This window comes from Canariomyces notabilis (assembly GCF_033297395.1).
Source record: "Canariomyces notabilis strain CBS 508.74 unplaced genomic scaffold N656scaffold_5, whole genome shotgun sequence".
Lineage (NCBI taxonomy): Eukaryota > Fungi > Ascomycota > Sordariomycetes > Sordariales > Chaetomiaceae > Canariomyces > Canariomyces notabilis.
Genome location: NW_027041827.1, coordinates 973,721 through 995,232, shown reverse-complemented (window position 1 = coordinate 995,232; position 21,512 = coordinate 973,721). Strand labels below are relative to the sequence as shown.

The 21,512-nt window shown below is 54.7% G+C and overlaps 6 protein-coding genes across 6 annotated transcripts; 2 read left to right on the top strand and 4 right to left on the bottom strand.

Annotated features, from left to right (window-relative positions):
* Window positions 1-3,538: 3,538 nt before the first annotated feature.
* On the bottom strand, window positions 3,539-5,443 carry N656DRAFT_788210 (DUF1688-domain-containing protein; the record flags this gene model as incomplete). Its single annotated transcript, XM_064816673.1, has 5 exons — window positions 3,539-3,622; window positions 3,690-4,342; window positions 4,402-4,618; window positions 4,677-4,952; window positions 5,033-5,443. The coding sequence occupies 5 exons, from the start codon at window positions 5,441-5,443 to the stop codon at window positions 3,539-3,541; spliced, it is 1,641 nt and encodes a 546-aa protein (XP_064672368.1).
* Window positions 5,444-7,480: 2,037 nt separating this feature from the next.
* N656DRAFT_547366 (uncharacterized protein) lies at window positions 7,481-8,566 on the top strand. The gene is made up of 2 exons (XM_064810038.1): window positions 7,481-7,934; window positions 7,991-8,566. The coding sequence occupies exons 1-2, from the start codon at window positions 7,635-7,637 to the stop codon at window positions 8,219-8,221; spliced, it is 531 nt and encodes a 176-aa protein (XP_064672367.1). The 5' UTR covers window positions 7,481-7,634; the 3' UTR covers window positions 8,222-8,566.
* A 345-nt stretch (window positions 8,567-8,911) lies between these two features.
* N656DRAFT_796418 (PLU-1-domain-containing protein) lies at window positions 8,912-14,481 on the bottom strand (the record flags this gene model as incomplete). The annotated part of the gene is made up of 4 exons (XM_064817520.1): window positions 8,912-12,859; window positions 12,916-13,007; window positions 13,122-14,058; window positions 14,125-14,481. The coding sequence occupies 4 exons, from the start codon at window positions 14,479-14,481 to the stop codon at window positions 8,912-8,914; spliced, it is 5,334 nt and encodes a 1,777-aa protein (XP_064672366.1).
* Window positions 14,482-16,596: 2,115 nt separating this feature from the next.
* Window positions 16,597-17,661, bottom strand: N656DRAFT_704701 (uncharacterized protein; the record flags this gene model as incomplete). Its single annotated transcript, XM_064811200.1, has 2 exons — window positions 16,597-17,362; window positions 17,426-17,661. 2 exons carry the CDS (start codon window positions 17,659-17,661, stop codon window positions 16,597-16,599), a joined length of 1,002 nt encoding a protein of 333 aa, XP_064672365.1.
* A 500-nt stretch (window positions 17,662-18,161) lies between these two features.
* On the bottom strand, window positions 18,162-19,997 carry N656DRAFT_835659 (uncharacterized protein). Its single transcript, XM_064818760.1, has 2 exons — window positions 19,790-19,997; window positions 18,162-19,733 (listed from the first exon to the last, which is right to left on the bottom strand). The coding sequence occupies exons 1-2, from the start codon at window positions 19,877-19,879 to the stop codon at window positions 18,321-18,323; spliced, it is 1,503 nt and encodes a 500-aa protein (XP_064672364.1). The 5' UTR covers window positions 19,880-19,997; the 3' UTR covers window positions 18,162-18,320.
* Window positions 19,998-20,062: 65 nt separating this feature from the next.
* Window positions 20,063-21,501, top strand: N656DRAFT_547731 (eukaryotic initiation factor 4A-12). The gene is made up of 2 exons (XM_064810039.1): window positions 20,063-20,333; window positions 20,390-21,501. Exons 1-2 carry the CDS (start codon window positions 20,228-20,230, stop codon window positions 21,466-21,468), a joined length of 1,185 nt encoding a protein of 394 aa, XP_064672363.1. The 5' UTR covers window positions 20,063-20,227; the 3' UTR covers window positions 21,469-21,501.
* Window positions 21,502-21,512: the final 11 nt, after the last annotated feature.

Here is a 21,512-nt window from a genome sequence, read left to right as displayed (position 1 = left end):
AGGCCTGGTATGTTATTGTTCATGGGAACGACCCGCTTGCCCCGTACTACGACTCACGACTTTGAATTCAAAGGCACGAAAAGAAAGGGCATAAGAAATTCTCGCTCTTTCACTACGTGCTGTGCTTCACACGACTCCAGCTTGACCCAGTTCATAAGTTCTGGCTGCTTAACGAGTTGCAGTTGTGTCGATACGTGACTAGCTGAGGGATTCTCCGCTAGTAACCTATCTTGGACAGCGAGTGAAATACCTAGGCTACCTGCTTTGATTCACGTCCTGTTCGTCTTCACGAGCTTTCCACTGGTAAGTACTCGATTCCCTCGGCGGTATATTTGCGGCTATGACAGCCTCTCACTCTACTGCCAACTAGTATCCATGGCATCGCGAAGGTCCGGGCACCGATCCCGACGCCACCGCCGTCGTCGTAAGTCTCGTAAGAGAAGACGCGCGGCAGAAGCCGCTCATAATGGCGCACCCGAGACAGCTGGGCAGCTTCAACAGGTTACTCCCGATCAGTGGATTGCTTCGCCACACTTCCAGGACCTCCCTGTTGAGATCCTGATGCGCATTTTTGAAGGAGCCAAGACCACGACTCGGATGGGGACTAGCAAGCGGTTGCGCCTCGAACACCAGACAGTCTCTCTGAATGTGTACTTGACTATATCTCTGGTGTGCCGACGGTTTAGAGACGTCATCTTTCAGAACATTCGACTACCATACAGTAGCTTCCGGCTTGATACCGGGAGCGGAGAGGACAAGTCCGGCGTAACGATATGCCGTGTTGGGACTTCAGTCGCAGACCATATGGGATTCCGTACGGTCGACAACTTCAAGTTGGCTGTTTACCTAGGCGGTACTTCCAACTTGGATGATACGTGAGTCGCCACACATGAGGTACTACTGTCTTGGGAGCCTGAAATCTAACCGTTCCGCAGTGAGGCTATTATGGACTGTCACGCTACGGCTCGTTTCTGGGACCCAGAATCGGGGCCGGCGCAGGTTTTGCGCTCGAGACTTCAGCTCTGTACCACGGTTGTGAAGCTTCTGGGCAACATGCAAGCCTTGCGTGAGCTTCGCATCGACCACTTCGAGCTCCCAGAGGGACTGGTCAAGGCCATCAGATTTAGGAACCTTTGCCTTCCTAGTGTGGCCAAGTTGACCATGCACATCGACGGAAACCACAGCAAGGTCTCTCCGCTCATTCTAGAAGCCTGCACCAACATCGAGAGCCTGGGCTTGAACATGAACGGAGACAACGAGGGCGTTCACACGTTGGGCGGAACAGACACCTTGAGGAGGGTCTGGGCCGCCACACGAAGGCTAACCCGGCTCGAGGAACTGTGCGTGTTCAAGTGCGGATATCCCTGCCGCTGCGTCGTGAAGTGGCCAAAAAGTACCAATTCCTCAGACTGCGAGAAGCCTCATGGGTGGACGTTGGAGGACCTCAGCGGTACGCGTCACACTAATCTCTACACATGCTCATACCAGTAACTACTACTACTAGTAGTCGCCCCTACTTACTCATTCAGTGCTGACGAGTCAACCTCTATCGCAGTCATCCACAAACATCTCCCGCACCTCAAGCGCCTGTCCCTATATGGCAACTTGCACGTTCCCCTGAAAGGCAACCCGCGAAGGCCCAAGGTAAGCCCAAACTGCAATTCCCATACCAAACAAGTGACCACAAGACTCCTTCGCCAGACTAGTACTAACAGAGATAGGACTTCGCTTCCCACCTCGCCCGGTTCAAGCGTCTGGAGCACTTGCGAATGACGGTTACTACGTCGGGATCGAAGGCCTGGCGATTCAGACTCAGCAATCGAAGGCGCTCACCTGAAAGGGGAAAAGACTGGTCAGCCGACGCGGCCGATATCTTTGCGCGCTGTGGAAGGCAGCTCCGGAGCGTCTCGTTCCTCGAATACCAAGCCGGCGTAAGGTTCGATATGCCGTCGGGTCCACGTATCGCCCCGTTGGCGATCCCGAACAGGATCACGAACGAGCATTATATCTATCCGATGGGAGACAACGGAGACGCCAGGGCGGACCCGACCACCTGGCGTGTGTTTGCGCTTCGCCATTGGTTGTAGATGCCATTGGTCTTGCTTCTAAGGTTTCCGTATTTTCCAGCGTTGATGTAGGAACTAGGCATGGGTTTGCTTCTCATTGAAATGTATGGTAGTACAATGGAAATGGTTTTGATGGACACAAGTGATGAATGTGACCGAGGTTTATATGTCAGATTCCTCTTCCTACTCTCACCCCCCTAGGTAGAAATGAAGTAAAGTGAAGTAGGTACGATGGCCGAGCGGTTCCAAGTTACAACTGCGCCTATTTCCCCCGCAACCATGTACGAAACGGGTGACAACCCGGCAGCTGCTTGCGACTTGCAAGTGGCTTGAAAGACTCCGGGTCTTATTAGTCCTGTTTCTACTTGTTACTTCGTCAAGTGGAGGAACTTTACCTGTTTTCAAGGCGCTATATGTAGGAACTAGGGATGGGCTTGCTCATTGGGAAGATGTATGGTAGCACAAAGGGAAATGGAGTTGATGGGCAAAAGGGATGAACGTACACGGTACGTGACCGAGGTTTATAATTCAAGTCCCTCCTCCTACTTTCACCCCCCCTGGCTAGAGTGAAATGACGAGAAGTGAAGCGCCACGCCAGAAACAGCCGACGCAGCCATCTTGCAGTGGCACTCTCTATAGAGCCAACCGGAGCACTATGATCACCCTTCTAAGGCGCGTCAGTTGTACAACACCACCTACTCCCTCCAAATTAGGTATTCTGGAGGTGTATTAAATACGGTTCAACGAGTGGAAACAAAGTAACCACCAAAAAACAAGACCAAGAGCGTCTACCTATCTTCTGGGGTCGGGATGGGCGTCGTCCACCTCGTTCGTTACTTCTAGTTCTAGCTAGAGGGTGATTTGAACTAGCAGCCCCCTACTTCTATTGCCAGAGAGCGGCGAGATCATACCGTGTGAAGGATAAGCAACTTGAAAGGCTCTGCTCTAGTTTGCCGCCGCTACAGAACTAAGGGATGATTCAAGAGCTGCACAGGGGACAGTTCGGCAAAAGCGGGCTAAGAATGGACATTTGGGAGGACCTGTACACAGGACCGTATGCTCCCAGCCTTGTTGTCAGAATCTTGCGCTCAAAACTGAAAGTAAGGTAAAGACACGGATGACGACCTCCTCATCTTTGTCAAGAACCAGCAAACTGACGTGGTCTCCTTGCTGGCCGAACAGTACGCTGATGGCCTTGCCACGGTCAAGAGGGGGCTCTCAGGAGTACGGTCATCACCATGCATTATGCTCTCCTGCTACGTAGGTAGCAAATCAAAAGCCTACTAGTAGTTGTATCCCAAGACAAGCTCATAAAGTCTCAGTCCAAAAAGAACAAGTCCTGAACATATTCAAAATTTTGTACGTTTAGAATTAACCCTAACGCATTTCCGGTCCAGACCATACAAAGTGGTACCCCAAGAAATGCATGCCACGGCGCCCTGCTCTGACTGTTTGACACCCGACGAAGGATGCTAAAACACTGTCCCGTCGCTGTCAATTAAGATTGGCGGTTCCTTGGTGTTTGGTCGGCTGACTTCTGCAATTTCTCGCCCTCCCTACCAAAACGACTTGTCAGTGAACTGAGCCAGGCGAGCAGGAACTCGGAAACCAAGAGATACTCACCTTCCAACTACCAGCCTCCAATATTTGCGCCAGACTCAACTCATGGCCAGCCAGCTCATTCATCAACGCCTTGTTGACCTCGATGCACAGCAGATCCAGAAACCCGACCGTAACCCCCCTCCACTCGACAATCACATCGTCGCCGGGCTCAAACATGGGCGCTACCTCCACATTCTTGGTCCCCGTGCGCTGGCAGTACCTAGCATAGTTCTGCAGCCCCCGCTCCTGATCATGCGGCTTGAGCGTCAGCACGCCGAGATCGATAAACAGCCCGCCGTTGCGGTACTCGGGCAGGCCCGTGAGCAGCTCCTGGCCGGCGAACTGGATCTTCATGATGCTCTGCATGGGCTGCATCAGGGAGTAGGTGAGCCACTGGGTGAGTTTGTGGAACGGGAGGATGCTCTCCCAGGGCGCGACGCCGTTGAATTGGCCTGTCGAGTTGGGGAACGGGGAAAATGTGGGGCTGGTGGGTGACTGCGCCGGTTGCGGCATCGAGCTGCAGGGCCAGGCGTCGCCCAGGGAGACTCCATTGACTGCGGTTCTTGAGGGGGGCCAGATCGGGGCGAGGCCGTTCATGAGCACGTTCCAGAGAACCGGTAAGGGCACGATTATGACGCTCGCAGCCTGCGTTGATGGGTGGGAGAGAATATGGTCTGGTCATGGAGTTAGTAAAACTGATTGTCGATAGCAAAGGTGCTGAGAGAATACTTGCCGAGCATGTTACCGGGCCGGCCGTCCTCGCCAAAGTACTCCTTGCTTTGCTCAAGCGCGGTAGCGAGACGAATGAGCAGCTGCGATCTCCCTTCCAGACCAGCCATCTCATTCCCCGGTCGTGACTGGAGGCCGTGGGCGAGCTTTTCTACAGTTAACTGCCTGAGACCCTGCTTATCTACTTGGTATTTGTTGTTCGGGTTGCCAGAGAACAGGCCCTGCAGCCGGTGTCAGCGAGATTCAACAATTGGGCGCGTGCCGTGGGAATTGACGCACTGTTTTGAACATATCCAGCGACGCAACAGCGATGCCCTCTGACCGGCGGTAGACCCGTCCGTTTTCTGGGCTCTTGTAACTCCATTCGGTGCCAGCACCCGCATCCAGGAGCACACTGACGAGGAAGAGGTCGATTATGCGCTTGCACTTTTCTGTGTTGTCAATGTCCTCGGGCCAAGTCGCCAACAGGTGGGCGATCCTGTCGCGGCCGCCGACACCAAAGTGCTGATAGCGGCCGTGGGGAGGGATGCTTGTGAAGGGCGCATCATAGTCTCGCTGAGTGCGGGTTTGTTTTAGCTGGCGGTGACTGGCGCTGCGGCAAGGTGTGGGGGAGGAGGGGCACGTAAGGAGCTTACCTTGATGATGTTTGCAACAAAGGTTACAACATCTGGGAACTTGTTCATATCCACGTCAAAATGCTTCAGGTCATTTCTTTGTGCCTTGGCCGTCACGATCTTGCACCGTTCGCGTACCGCAGCCAGGCTGCGCAAGTAGCCGGCGGGATCGAGTTGCGGGTCTGGTGGCCTCGGAATGTCCATTCGTGCCATGATTGAGTTGGGCCCCGGCGAAAAGGGCGTCAGCGGGGTTCCTGGGCCCGTGGTGCTTGTGGTACCGGCCGAAGTACGATTGACACCGCGGGTGTTTGTGTTGATTGGGCTGACGATGCTCGAGGAACCCGAATTGAGCGATGCCTTTGAGTGTGAGGACGCGAGCGATGGTTGCGAATCATCGGCCGCCTTGGGACCCCTCCTCGAAAACAGGCCCATGTTCTGTCTCAACTTGTGTTCACGCAGGAACTACAGTACATACAACGTCGATACGTCGACGTTTCTCAGTGGTCGGTTCAGGGAGCGCAATCGGCCAGTGGGCGGGCAGTTTGCAGATCGGGGAGCTGCGCTCGTGACGTATAGTGGGGCACAACACGCCGCTTCGGAGGGGTTGCAATTGGATGCTGGGCTTGTTTGACGCTGGGACAGAGAGCAGCAGTAGTAGTCGAGTAAATACTGCAGAGCAAAATCTCGTCGTTCAAGATGGCAAGTTTGGGAAGAGAAGAGAGCTGTGTTGGATAGCACTACTTGCTTCCGGGGTATACAGTGTAGTTGAGGCGCTTAAGAAAGCTGTGGGCCTGGACCATTGGCGCGGACAAAGCAAGCATTCAATAGCGTCTTGGTATGAAAATACTACACGTAACAGCTCGCTGCGCAGTGGATGTCTCCATCAATCATCCAAGGGAATTGGAGAGAGGAGAGGCTGCCAACGACTGGAGCGCCAGGGGACCATCCATAATACGGATAGGGGCCCGGGCCTTCACACCCGGGAATGGGAGGGGCAAGGTGGGGTATTGATCGTAGACTAGCCTGGAAGTTGACCCGAAAAGACCCAACGATAACATGCAAGCGATGGGAAATTGAAGGGCAAATGCAGAGAATTTGCGGCTTTTGATCCAACAATCACACCGACGACCTGGAAACAGAGCCCAAGAGTAGAGCCAAGGCGCGCACGGTCGATTCGAGGGACCTAGGTGTAGGGAAACTGGTAACCTCCGTATGTACGTATGTACAGCACTTTATTGCAACCGAGTGAGGTTGGTATCTTTCCGGGACAGGTGCGCTTAACGATGAGGAAGACACACCTTTTGCTTCGTTTCCTTGAGCGTTGAAGCCATGGATAGGCCGCACGAGAGATGCAACGACGCTGGCAGTTGAATATCAGCAACTGTTTGGTGAGTCAACTTGTTGTCAACATCTACAGGATCGAACTAAATTACCTCTGTACAGTACACATAGGGCAGGAGAACTTGTGCCTCGATGGCTGTCTCCAACCCACAATTCCATGGCGAGTCGGCGACAGCAGGAAGGATTCCGAAATCTGCAAGTTGTCACCGGCACGATTTTCCAATTGTGTTCTCGAAAAAGGGGCGCCGCTAGATCGTGGTTCGGTCTGAAGCTACCCTACAGTACCATCACCCGCTGCAGGTACGGTGCAACGTTGATCAAGCAGCCACCACGGTGAGCTGTCAACCAATCCGAGATTTGACCTTTCACCGTACTCCGTAGCTGCCCTATCTAGGAGAGAATGGCTTGGCCATGGGGGTCGAAGAAACACTGAGAAATCTGCCTTGCTTTCAATGGGTCATTCCGGGCCCAAGCCGCTATGGGGAGGTGCTGTGTGATGGTCCGTCAGTGCAGTGCGCCTTCACATCCTTTAGCGCAAGATCCAGCAGGGAGGACCCCGTTTGACAACTTGTGGGGTTGATGATTTGATCTCCTAGCGCCATCTGTCATGCACTTGGCCACGCGATACGCGTGTGGTTCCTTGCACACGAGGGGACACACCAGCTGATGAATGAACATCAACAGATGTTCGATATGTAATTGCCTACGCCTTATGTCTGAACATCCGGATGGTTCCCGGTTTCAGCACTACATTCGCTGCCCGGTTGACGCCGTCGCATTGCTGCCGAAGTCGTTCGATACTCGTGGTGAAAGAGTGCCAAGAGCTCGCTAATGGCGGAAAATGAACCCACCGGTATGGTTTGTCCATGCTCTGTCAAATGCTGGGTTCCGTTCCCGAGGCACCAACTGTCTTCGGAGCAACTGCTCTTAAATTTATAAAGGACCGAACCAGAACAGAGAAGCCCAGGTTTCATCGGCCAACGAGGATATCGAGCCCAGGAGAAAATCCATTTCTGACCTTTTTACCTATTATTTCCCTCAATTTCGATACTACACTAACTTGGTAGTAATAGCGTGGATTCAGGGCTTCTTGGCTTCAGACTATTCTGTCCATGACGGAGGGACAACGCAGCCAATAAAACATTCCCTTCGCCAGATTTGCCCGATTCGCGATTCTCAATTCTTCATCAACTCGTATCGACTGGTAAGACTGGGAAGGCTGGGAATTCGATGGAGCGGTTGTACCGTAAAGGTCCGATGGCTTACATACCAATCGGATCCAATGATTGACGCCCCGAATGTTGGGTTCGGTGGTAGGGTGACAATTGCCGGAACATTGGCCGTCGATCTCCGGGACCTTGCGCATAACGCTCCTCCTTCCTCGAGCGGAGAAGCTGCGCCCCAACACCATTTTGGATATAAACTCCCTAATGCAGGCCATACAAACACTGTTGGCGACGTTGCTCCAAGTCTCCTTGAAAAATTTCCGGAACGATGCATGAGAAAACATCCTTTGAGTTCCCTTTCGGACGGACTGGCAGCCAAACACTGGTACTGTTGTTGTAGGTCAACTGCCTCGGCAGTAAGATCCCCAAATTCCCTGCAAATAGCTACACTATCATAACCAGGTCTACCCAGACGGGACACAGAGGAGAGGCCCATCAATCCACCGAGAGATCTACACTTCGTGGCCAGCATATCCTGGGCATGACAGCCCACTCTGCGCGACCGGTCCCTTTTCGTTCCCACCACCTGATGATCCAGGAGACATCACGCCTGGCGAGCACCACGTTGGAGTTTGGACAGGTCCAGACGGCAATTGTCAACCAACTCCAAGTTACCGCAGCCAGTATCAGAGATCATAGTTAGCAATTAGTCTCTAACCCATTGGTCTAATGCAAATATTGCCGCAGTCGTATCCCCCACCCTTCCTGTCCAGTGCTCTCCCAGCCAACTCCGGCCGAGCCACTCATAGCAGCAGGGTGAAATATCCGTACAACACTAGTTTACAGTGACAACGATAAGGTAGCAAGTGTAGTGTGTGATATGGTCTCCATCGTCGAGATCCGTAGCGGGATCTTGAAAAATCGCTCCTCAGGGTCCACCAAATCTCCAGGCGTCTTTCCCACTGCTCTGAACTACAGATAGACGAGGGAAAAAGAGGATCGGGGATGAAAGGAGGACAAAGAAGCCAGAATAAAGCAACGCCTTGTCCGCCCACCCACGCTGGCCGCAATGCATCGTAAAGTGAAAAGCAACTCCAGGCTCTTGATGCCGGGCGACCGCACCAGCACGAACAGAACCACCCCGACACCCTAGCCACAGAGAAAGTGAACGGGATGCAACTCGAGGTTCTTGATGCTGGGTGACCGCACCAGCATGAACAGAACCTCCTCGCCTCCCACACACCCCTAACCACAGTCAAAGTGAAGACCTTAATACCGGACCGAGACGCAACTCGAGATTGTTATGCCGGATGACCACACCAGCACCAACAAAACCTCCTCGACACCACTAGCCACATTGAATCCGGACCGAGACGCCCATCGACACCCCGAATCAAGGCTCCTTACGCGCATCCAACAAAGATGCCGCCTCGCCTCGATCCTCCTCCATCAGCCCGTCAGACACATTCGAATGCTCCCCAACAGCAGCCGCCAGCTTCTTCCTCTGGTCGCCGCCGTCTTCGTCATCGTCCTGATTGACCAGGTCCACAAACATGCTATCGTCGCCATCCCCTTCGTTACCGACGCCGATACCGATCGGGTCATTGTCTCTGGTCGACGACGACGAGCCCCAGACATCCCTGCCAAAGATCTCCTCGGCACGCCTCCTGCCCGTCTCGGTGCGCGACAGAATCTCCAGTGCCTTCGCCCTACCCGCGCTAGTCGACAGGTGCTTGCCGAGCTCGTCGTCGTCAAACGCGCCCCTGAGCAGGCGCTCCTCCAGCTCGTGCGTTGAGTCCCCCTGGACAAGCAGCTGTGGGCCACCGACGGCGCCATTGCGCATGTAGAAGGCGTGGTGGGCGGAACCAGCATCCAGTTCCATGTCGTCACCACCTGGCAGGATAGAAGGGGGTCCCGAGTGACCGCTTTGGCCGTGCGCCGGCGCCGGCGACATATCGGAGCCGCGAGAAGACTGGCCATGAGAGCTACCGGCAAGACCCGGCGTTGGCGGCTGGGCGGATGAGTTTCGCGAGAAGAATGGGTGGGGTGGTTGCTGCGAAACCATGACGATGGAGCCGGGCGCTGCCGACGCGGCCGCCGCAGCGGCCTCTGCGTTGAGAGCTTTGCGCTTGAGGCTGTTAGCCTTGCCCTTCACGCTCTCAGGCAGATCGTCAGGATCGTCGACGCCATACTGGGCCAACATCTTTTGGAGCTTGGTGGGGCGAGGTTTGCGCGTGCTCTTAGACGACTCAAGAACCGGAGGCGGTTCCGGCGCCACGGGGCTCCACTTGTGTAGTTCCTGGCGGAAGAAATTGGTCTCATATGCCAGCAGGATCTCGGCACCCTCGATCTTGCGGAGGTAGAAGCGCTGTGTCTCGGCTTCTGATGCCGTTGCGAGGATAGGGTTGCAGTAGGCAGAGATATGCTGGCGAAATTCGAGGGCATTGTCAATGATCTTTTTGAGAACCTCTTCCTCTTCTGGCTGGAACGGCAAGTTGGGGATTTCCTCTTGCCATGCGATGAGGTCTTCCAGTTTTGGGCGAGCGGCATCACGGGGGATCTTAACACGCCAGTCGCAAATCGGACAGGTGTATTTATCATCCTCCTTTACCTTGCCGCGCGCGATTTTAAGGCATTTGCCGTGATACCATTCGTGGCACAACTCGCATTCAATCATCATGCCGGCCTCAGTGCGCCGGCAGATGCAGAATACCTCTCGGAACTTTGGATCCTCCCAGCGACTGACCTTTTCCCTTTCGGGACTCGGCTCCCGTGAGGCAGGCTCCGCGGGCACCCGTGGCTTATCATGGACGATATCGAAGCAATCGAGATTGCGGTCGAGCACGTAGTCCATATGGCTCTTGAGAATGTGCAACGGAGCGTTTGTCTTGCCGAAGAGTTTCTTGCCCTTACGCATCCAATCTTCGTGCCGTTTCTGTTCCTTTTCGAGGTCGTGAGTCCCTGTCGGCTTTGCCTGGAGCTCTTCAATCTTTTTCATGACCTCCGCGACCTCGGAATACTTTGGCCTCTTGCGGTAATCGGGATCCTGGGATCGCTCATTCAGTTCCATAACCTGCCGATGCGCCTCGCGCTGCTTGTGAAGAATCTGGTCTACAGCGGCCATGGTCTCAGGAGAGACTGGCCAAGCATTCGCTTGCACCTGGTCCGCCAAGGCCTGAAGTTGTGGGTAGTGGATCGAGTCTGCATTGATAAGTTCCTGCACCTTCTTGTCCCACATATGGCCCGAAGCCAACTGCTCCACATAGAACGCGAGGTGGTCGTTGTAAGGGGGGACGTGCAGCCGTCGACCCTCATCAATGAGATCCCTGACGTCCTTGAGTGTCATGAGCGTACCACGGCTGCTGCTAGCCTTCTCGTTCCATTGAAGTTGTTCTAGCAAATGCGCTAGCTTTTCAACCTCTGGAATATCGACGTTGAAGCTCTGGCCTTCCTCGAGCAGTTTTTCGACGGGCCCAATCGAGTGGGACTGGCGGTGCTCGAGTACTTGCCGGGCATTTTCCTGGAAATCCTTGATTGCATCGGCGCGCTCTTGCAGCTGCTGTATTTCTGGACAGTCAAAACCGATCTGCTTGGCTTCTGCGAGAAGTCGATGGATGTTGTCGACATTGCGCATTTCCCGTTCCTTTTGATCGTGGGACGCGTTACCGACCGATTTTCGCGCCCCAGTCTGTGACGCTTTTTCACTCTTCCGGCGATTCTGTTGCTTTCGGACAGTGTAGTTGGTGGCTTCTTCAACCCAATGGTTGCAACGGTCCACAAAGGCCTTTAGCATCGGAAGCGACGGGAGGTTGTACGGAATCTTCTCGCCTTCGCTGAGTAGGGTTCGCAGTAACTTGAGCGACGGCGTCGCGTCGTCTTCCAAGAGCTTCTCGTACTTCTCCTCCCAAGCTTCAGGAACATGGGCTTTGTCTGCCACCTTCTTGTACGTTGAGGCCATGACTTCGTCCGACTTGCGAAAGTACAAAGCATGCTCTTTCCCGAGGTACCTGTCCGGCTCCTGGAGATCACAGCATGGGTGGTTCCCGGCATGCAGAAGGCAGAGAACCTTACCCGTCTTCAGACAGATGAACCTTGACAGATATGTGAATGCCTTGCAGTAATAGCAACCATACTCTTCCTCCGGAACGTCAGCGTCGTCGATTTGGAACGTCATGGGACACTCGTCGCCAGAATCTCCGTTGAACACGCAGCGGTGCTGCTCATCTTCGCGCTTTTGGGCGATAAAGTTGTGCTTGTCAATGAAGATTTTTCGCTGGGCTAGCTCCCTCTGATGTATCCTATCCATCGCAGGAGCAAGCCATTTGGCAGTCTGGATCGTCAGCCCACCAGTGGTGACGCCTTCCGCTGCCGTCCAGAGCAGCTCGTCGTGCGAGAAACAGGGCTGCCGCCGAAACTGCTGAAGTCGTTCGACTCCAGCGAGACCGTAGGGTTCCCAGTCGCACGGGGCAAAGTTAACGGCCTCATTGAAGTTGAAGCCGTGGTTAAACCCAGCGTGGTAGGCTTGAGGGAAGGTGATAACAAACTGGCCTGCCCTCTGATCAAGGGCATAGACACGTACGCCAGCCTTCTTTAGCTGCTCCGGCGTGAGGAGGGTGACAAGCTGGAACAAGAGGTCTGGTTGAGTCTCGAATAATTCCGGAACAGCCTCTCGCATGGCGTTCTCAAACTTCTCTGCATCATCGCCCGGGATCCCATACCAAGTCTTGGTGGCACCAAAATGCTGGTAATTTGCCGAATATGAGTAGTGATCCTCATTGTGCCAGCAGAAAGTCGAAAATATCATGCCGACGTAGACCCAAGGCACGGTCATGCCAGAGATGTCAGACTTGATATGCCTGAAAAGACTCTCGGGGTGGAGGGGGAGCACGTTTAGGTTCCACGGATCGGTCGAATATGGGTTGTTTGGATGCTTCTCGATCGTCGGGAATCCCGAGCCATGGGTGGTGCAGTGAATGTCGGCGCCATACTCGACCTCGACGGTCTCCTCCAGATCCGCAACCAGACGCCAAAACTCCCGCTCAACGTCATCCTCAGTAACTGGTCGATGGCAGTTGAGAACAGGGTCGAAAGGCATCTTGTTCTCGAAGTAGTTTTGCTTGAACTCCGCAGCCTTCTCCTGAAACTGCTTCAGCGAATATAGCCCTCCCTCCTCAAAGCCGAACTGGCCGTCGCCGACGAGACACCGCGGGCAGTTCCAGTCCGTTTCCGGTTTGACCTTGATCGGTGGGTCGAGACAGGTGCCATGGTAGCCGTGATCGCAAGACTCACATGTAAGAATGAAACTGCCTTCTTCGTTGCCCTTACCGCATTGCTCGCACCTCTGTTACGGTTGGTTAGGATGAGAACCCAGCAAGAAGAGGGAACAGATCAACATACCTGTCCGGGTGCGGCCGCCTCGTCCCGGGCTAACCTGGGCACCGATGAGCGAAAGAGAGTCATGTGCGAACCTGCCACAGTCGGGACATTATCTGCCAGTAGTCCACGTTAGAATTGAAATCGTTACGTTGGTAGACAGCCCATATCATGCTAGAGTAAAATGAGACGCATTAGGGTGGGCATCACACAACTCGAAAGCAACTGACCTTTCTTTAACCGCTTGCTTCTACGACTCCCAGATTCTCCATCGTCTTGATCAGCCGCCGAGTCCTTCTTCGCAGAATCCAGACTGTCGCAGCTCATTTGTCTCTTGAGTCCGGAAGGGCCAAGCGACGACGGGCGGTAATCTGGGGTGTTCTTTGCGGAGGAAACCGGCGTAGCAAACTGCTTAGGGGTGGCGGGACCCTTGCTGTCAGAGGCCGCATTGAGGGACCGATTGACGCCTGTGAAGCTTGAATTGACCGGAGTAAAGCCGCCGGAGTTTATGGCGGTAAACCCAGACGTTACTTGGGATGTGGCAGGGACAGGCGCATCGGACATGGCGACATCCTTCTCACCGTCTTTCGCCTGGCCGTTCACCGATGCTTGTAATGCATCTGTCGCATTTCTTGTAGGCGAGTCAGCCTGAAGATTAGAAGGCGCATGGGCGCTAGATCGCTTCATCGGGCTCGGGGCAGGGCTCGGGGTAAAGGGTCCGCCATATTCGAGTTCAAGCTGCTGGTGGACCCCAGGTTTGGCAATCCGCAAATAGTCTTCGTAAGGGCAAAGCCACTTCTGATACGAGTTCTTCAAGGACGTGGACAGTGATGACATGATCTTGCCGCTGTAGCCCAGGTCGCGGCCGATCTCGGCCCATTTTTTTAGTTTGCAAACCTTCTCAAAGCCCCCACGTGCCTCTACGGCCTTCTTCAGGCGGTATAAGTCGAGCGGCTTCTTGTCCACATATGGCCAGCGCGTGAGATTTGTCCCTTGTTGTTTGTGAAACTTGGTGAGGGCATCGAGGTAGGAGAGGTTCGCACGGGTGCCTATACCATTGCCCTCAGCAACGTACTCGGATGGAGAGGGTTGTTTGAGGGGGGGAGGGGAAGCCTTACTGCCTTCGACAGAGTTCAGCTCTTGCTTTCTGGTGCGGAAATGGAATCTCTGGGGTAAAAGGTACGGTCAGCCATGTTGATAGATGGGGGAAGGGGCTGCTTCGAGGCCGCCTACCTCTGTATCAATGGCAAAATCTGGGTTCCATGATTCTGGCGGGATGATCTTGCAGAGACCGTACTCGCGTGCTTTGGGTGAAATCTTCCTGATATACTCGAAGGGCTCTTTCCACTCCTCTTCCGTTGGGTAGAAGGTGGGGGCCTCCTCTAAGCCATGCGGTCGGTTCCTCTTCTTAACAGGTTCTTTGCATGCTGTGGGTTGGCCACGTCGCTCGACCGATGAGAGATCCAGTGGAGGACTTGTCATGGAACTGAGTGGGATTTGCGGTTTTGTCGGTTGACCATTCGCATTAGCCTGGCCAGTCTTTTGCTTCGCGCTGCCACCGCCGCTGCTGGGCACCGCTGAGGAAACCATGGCAGGCGAAGCCCTCGTTTGTGCATTGGAAGTCGAGCCCCCCGCATTGCCCGCTCCGTTCGAGCCACCGGTCGAAGGGGCCGACACCATGCTCAACACCGAACGTTCCTTGGCTCTTTTCGCTGGTAGAGATCAGGCTATCGATATGTCGTCTCGAATGTGACAGAGATGGAGAGACGGCCGGTGTGAGGGTCAGGTCAAAGACGTGTCCAGCGCATTGTAGGTCCCAAGGTTCTGTGTGCGACGAGCGGTTTCAGAGCGTGCGCCAGCAAATTGCGAGAGAGAAGGCGATTAAGAACTGACCGTCTCAGAGGATCGTGCGGATAGACAAACGCCGGACTAGAATTAAGGGAAGCTTAGCGGAAACGGTGCGTACATAACCCCCGCACGGAAGGCTTAGGTAAAACCAGACTTGGTCGTGGCCGCCGAAGGAGATGCACTGCTGAGGATGCCAAACCCAAGCACTTGGTCCGTCAAGTCAAGAACGGGTGTTGTGTAGATATGGCAAGCATCAACGGTCGAATCCGCCGACTCTGGCGCAACGAGCCGAGTGCCAATCGAGAAATTACTCGGCGGTTTTGGACTGCAACAGAAGAAGGGTGAACAGACTTTGAGGATGACGGGTGACGAGATGAGGAAAGGCGGAAGGGTTAGGCGGAGCACGGGGACATGGGTGCAGGTGGGTGGGTGAGAGCATGGGACATGGGATATTGGAGACCGAACGGAACGGGAGACGTCCCCAGAAAGACAAGTGAAGGCGGGCAATGCGGCAGTGGCCAGCTCAATTGGGGAGGCGCAAATCTGCGTTCGACAATCCGGCATCTAAGGTGGGTCTGCAACTGACTGCAAGGCTTCCTATCATCCATCTCCGTCTCGCCAATTCCTACCAAGTTCGAAGTATTGCATGCTTTACCTTCACTTACTTTTCGTGGACTGCACTGCAGTAGTTGTCATTAGTGCCTACCTCAGCTAAGGTTTTGGGATGGTTAAATAAGAAGCTAGCAGGTCAGGCGGACCCAGCTGAAGCTGTTATTAACATCGCGCGTTTCGCAAGCCCAGACGTAATACTCCCCCCCCAAGATTAAGTTCAACTTCGGACAGAAAGCAATGGGAAAGAGCACACATTTGGTTCAACCACACGCAAGAAATACCGATGCAGACGTCAGTTGGACAAAGAACACCTGCCATATGTGTCAGCACGCATTGCGGCGGGGTGCGGCTGGGCGGTCAATTGGAGTTCAGGCGGCGTGATCAGCTTGAGCCGCCTTCTATCGTCGAAAACTATACTAGGACGGTCAGCCGCTGACTGCAGCAACCGGCAGCAACAACTGTGGTGTGAGAGCGCGCAATGGCCCTTCGTTATATTTTTTGCTGGCGATGAGGTTGCGCACCTCTTGCCGAGCAAGGGCTGGGCAGAAGGGCAAGGTGTGATGTGTGAGCTTCGACTGACCGGGCAGCCCGACAGCCTACACTTACAGGTCATCAGAACGACGTTAGACCGACGTACGAGCCAACAAAGGCCGAGGACGAAGCCGATTTTGTTGAATCCAAAAACAAGAAAATGGCCTCATTGTAACGACGGAATTGGCGTCCTGCGCAACATCAGATGCATCCTCTCCTCCCCAGCGTCCCGGTTGCGCAATATCCCACAAAATGCAGGCCCAGCATTTGTGTTGTGTCGTTGCTGCAGCCGGTGCCCAAAGCGAAGATGTTGGATCTGATATCGGCCGGGTCTGTCAATTTTGTCGTTGCATCAACCAATCAGCGATGACTTGACGTTAAGATGGGGCCCCGAGAAGCGAGGAGCCAAGCTGACTGATCGGCGTGTGCGAACCCAATCGGCATTTTCCACCCACCAGCCCTCGACGACATCTGTGGCCTCGGTGGTTGGTTCCGGTTTGACGAAGGGCACGAGGCCGCAAGATCCGACAAAAGCACTTTGTTTTCCGTTCGGGCTCAAAATGAAGTGATATCACCTTCAATGGATTCTCACTCAGATAACGCAAAACGTACTGTGGGTATTTTGAACGCTCCCGATTGCGGAAGCCCTAAAACAAGCCCAGTTCGCATGTCTGCGAGGCCGGATCACGAGCGTGGCTGAACGGAGCGGCGTCCCTATCCTTCCTTTGACTCTTTAGGTATCTTCTGAGCTTTCTGTCGCCTCCGTCGGTTAAGTAGTTTCTTTACCTCTTTCTCTCCTCTCAGCCGCAATGTCAGCTCCTTCATCATGTCCCCCCAATCCACCGTCCCGGCGCACTTCGGACATTGCCCCTGAACCGGAAGAACGTTGTCCGCTTCCGCGCCGGCAAGGAAATGCCGGCTCCAGCACGAAAGATGCCCAACCCCATCACAGCCGGGGTTCGAGCATACGGCGTAGAGACCCTTTCCAGGCGGCATCGGCGCGCGGCACACGACGCAATCCCCAAGACGTTCAAACTCGAACAGCTCCTGCCCCTTGGCCACGTAATGCTTCATGGGTTCGTAGTTCAGGGGCAGGGCGTGTATGCCCCTCGCTTGCGCCTCCTGGCCGCTCGGTTGCTCCTCGGCACCACCGCTCGCAGACACAGTGGGTGCTTCTCCGGTACCTGTAGGCAATGCGCCCCCGAAATCTGTCAGGACCTGAAACCCAGGCCTCAGATGTTCTGTCACCGTGGCACACCACTTCTGCCAGGCCGCGTGCACATCTGGAGCAAAAAAGTGCAGCTTGAGGGGCCAACGCGCAAAGCTCGGCACGCGCAGGAGAAGGTGGAGGTTGGACAGGATGGAGGCGAGGCTCTTGGATGGTCGCCGCGGTTGCCCATTGGCCTTGACCCCTGTGGAGATGGTGATGCGCGAGGTAGAGGGGATGTGCACCGAGATGTGCGGGTTTGTAAGGGCCCATCTGCCAGAGTTAGATATCAGTCCATGGCGAAGACATGAGACGAAAAGTAAAGAAGCAACGCACTCGAACTTCAGGGCCGCGGTCATGCTTGGAAAGCCCGACACCAGTGCCACCATCTCCCACGGCCGGAGACTTTGCCGCGCAGTTCGGGCTGCCCCGCCGCGCACCACGCCGTTGTGCTGGCTCAACCGGCGGGGCGGGTTCGGGGTAGAGCCGATGTACAGCGAAGCATGGCGAAGTGTCGAGCGGAGTATGTAGACGGTGTAGAGGGCAGGGATCGGTTTGCACTGGACCGCCATATGGTATATGGTACTAGTACGTCGTTCGTGTGTCGAGACGGCTTCACGCCGGACCAGTCCTAGTGGGGTCTGAGCTAGACGCTGCAATCAGCGTTAGATGGACGGGCGGCCATATCTTGGCCCCACGGGGCACTGTCGCTGGTACTCGGTCGGCGGAATGGTTGCGGGCTGACGAAAGGCTCCAGACCATTCATCCGAGGCGAATGAAAAGTTTAGATATGTTCCATCGATATAGAGAGTCGTACAGCACGGCGGCTGCCTTATGTTGGGTGCGAAGAACGGGACAGCACTTGTTTACCTGAGCGGCGTGTCTCGATACTGTGCCGGGTGTGCCTGGGGCAACGGCGGCTGCATGTGGTGCCCCGCGAAGTGGGTCCTTTAGCACGTGGGGAATAACGTAAGGGTGGGGCTGACCTACCTAGGTCGGGCTAGGTAACGTCCCGTTTTCGGGAAGCCGGACGCGGACAACGACCTCCGCTGGGAGGCACCCTCTGCGCCTCCATGCCCAAGGTACAGTGGACTTTCAAGTTCTTTTACCCATTGCACTTCAAGCAGTGCATTGCATCTTCCGACCAAACCAATGTTTTGCTGGGTATCAGCTATGCTAAACCTACAAAGGGCCTTACAAATACAAACTCATCTCTGCTAATCTGCCACGATTAGAGCAGGCCCTGCTTCTGGAGATCCAAATAGACCTTTTCAGGCATGACGTTGCCCTCGGCATCCTCCATCTGAACCACTGCACCATCGTCAATGTGGTGCTTTTGCTGATCCCGCTGAATCTTGTCCCACAGTCTCACAGCTTCCTCTATAGATGTGATGTCCCGGAACAAATAGGTATTGGTGATGCCCAACCGCTTGAGGTTGGTGATGTGGTTGGTCTCGTTGAAGTGTTTGTCAAAGGCTCTCCGGCCGCGGTAGACAAAGTTGCCGCATATCTCGCAGGGGAACTCTTGGCCCAAGCCGTGCAGCCTGTACAGCCAGAATGGGATAGGCTTGCCGTCCCAGGCCAGAGGTAGCTTGAGCGGATTATAGGGCTTATCGTCGCCTTGCTCTTGGTCCTCCTCCTCGCCGCCCTTGTTTTGCGGCGCAGAACTCATGTTGTAGAAGTTCTCCAACTCCTGTGCCCGTTCGCGGTCCGTCATCCCTTGCCGGCGCTCCACGTTCACCCGCGTGTCGTCTCTCTCAACGCTCATCGCGCCAACCAATTTCTTGATTCGAAATTCTCGCTCGGCAACCGCTCGCTCTTTTGACCGGCGTGCTGATGATGCATGCGCATGGTTAGCATTACTGTTGGGCCCATCCTCCGGCTGCGCGAGCAACTCAGCAGCTTTTATATGTTTCCGGCCGCTCAGATGGCCCTTGTAGACGTTCTCATTTTTGAATTCTTTCTCGCACGCTTCACACCAGACCGCCTCGGCGGTACTTAGCGTCCGCGCTGGAGCATCCGCTTTGGCCGCCGGCTTCTGCTTCTCCCAGCCCTGGACTTCATCTTTGTCCCAAGCAGTTTCAAAGTCACGGTCCCAGCCGTTCAGGACCTCGTCAATGTTCTCCAGCGGTCGCGTCCGTCGCATAAAAGACTCCAAGTATTCCATAAGCCCCCCGAGGTACTTGAAATACTGGTCTGTTAACTTGTCCGCACGCTTCACGCCACCGTAGCCTGGCTGGAAGTTGTCGAAAACGTCGAGATACTGCATGTAGGCAAGACGCTTCACCCCTGGAAGATTAAGATACTCGTCATGCGAACTATGCAGGTCGAAAAACCGGCCATACGCCTCCTCTCCCGAGAACATGCTGTCAACGATGCATGGTTGATCGTCGCCGCCCTTGCGTGGTCGATACCACTGCTCTGAGTTCTCGGCCTGCTCGTTCGGGTACCGAGCATGGTGTTCCTTGATGCTGGCAACCTGCCGGTAGAATTCTTCAAACGGGTCGCCAGTGCTGATTTGAAGGATTTCTTTGGATCGTAGCCCAGACTTGTCCTCGTAGAGAGGAAGCAGTTCGGCTGATTGGCGCTGAATCTGGTCGAGCAATTGTGCGACTTCATGGTCTCGGTTTAAGCGATCACGGATCTAAATAGCGTTAGCCCATGTCGGGGGGGTTGAAGCATTGCGCGATTGGCACTTGCCTGCTTGGGTTCGTCTCGCATGCGATCCGCGATGCCTTGCTCGAGGCGCTCAAGGTCCTCGTGGAGATATCGCTGTTCTTCGAGTAACATTTTTCTTGTACTGCGAATCCGGTCCTCGGTCTTGTGGTGCAACTTTGGTGTAGTTGCTGGCCGGCTGGATGAAGTGAGGCTGTTCGAAGCGCGTACAGAACAGCCGCAGACTCGCAGTCCACCGCGCCGGCCGAAAGTTAAAGCCCGAAGTTTCGCCGCTTTAGAGTGGGACCCCTTATTTTTTTGGCGACAGCCCTGCAGGTCCACTCTGCTTCCATCGACGATTCGCCATAACACCACCCGAATCAAACCTCATCGCAGCCTGCCGACATTCCATCTGCTCCATTGCCGTCCGGCTTACTGAATCCAACAGCAGATACGAGGACCGAACATCCACGATACTTCATCATGGCTGACGGGAGCGGTATCGACCGGAAGGCCGATGAGAAGATTCAGTTCTCCACCTCGAAAGAGGTCACGGTCCATCCGACCTTCGAGTCGATGTCTCTGAAAGGTGCGTCGCAAATCAACAGGCATGCGAGGAGTGGTGCGCTAACTGTACGTTAACAGAGAGCCTTCTTCGAGGTATCTACGCGTATGGATACGAATCACCGTCGGCGGTCCAGTCCCGCGCTATCGTCCAAATCTGCAAGGGCCGCGACACGATCGCACAGGCACAGTCCGGTACCGGTAAAACCGCAACTTTCTCCATCAGCATGCTTCAAGTCATCGATACCGCGGTGCGCGAGACACAGGCGCTAGTTCTCTCACCAACCCGAGAACTTGCGACACAGATCCAAAGCGTGGTCATGGCCCTTGGCGACTACATGAACGTGCAGTGCCATGCCTGCATCGGTGGCACCAACGTGGGAGAAGACATTCGCAAGCTCGACTACGGCCAACACATTGTCTCGGGCACGCCCGGCCGTGTCGCCGACATGATTCGGCGCCGCCACCTGCGCACTCGCCACATCAAGATGCTGGTTCTAGACGAGGCCGACGAGCTTCTTAACCAGGGTTTTCGGGAACAGATCTATGATGTCTACCGGTACCTACCGCCCGCCACCCAGGTTGTCGTTGTCTCGGCGACTCTCCCTTACGACGTTCTCGACATGACCACCAAGTTCATGACCGACCCTGTGCGTATCCTTGTCAAACGTGATGAGCTCACGCTGGAAGGCCTGAAGCAGTACTTCATTGCCGTGGAGAAGGAGGACTGGAAATTCGACACGCTGTGCGACCTTTACGACACCCTGACCATCACTCAAGCGGTCATCTTCTGCAACACGCGACGCAAAGTCGACTGGCTTACCGACAAGATGAGAGAGGCGAATTTCACTGTCAGCAGTATGCACGGTGACATGCCACAAAAAGAACGCGATAGCATTATGCAAGACTTCCGCCAGGGGAACAGCAGGGTTCTGATCTCGACGGACGTATGGGCTCGCGGCATCGATGTTCAGCAGGTCAGCCTGGTCATCAACTATGACCTGCCCAGCAATCGTGAGAATTACATCCACCGCATTGGTAGATCTGGGAGATTCGGTCGCAAGGGTGTCGCCATCAATTTCGTTACTAGCGAAGATGTCCGCATTCTCCGGGATATCGAATGTAAGTTGTCTCTCCTTCTCATTGGTGATTATAGCTAACAGTGTGCAGTGTACTACTCGACTCAGATTGATGAGATGCCCAT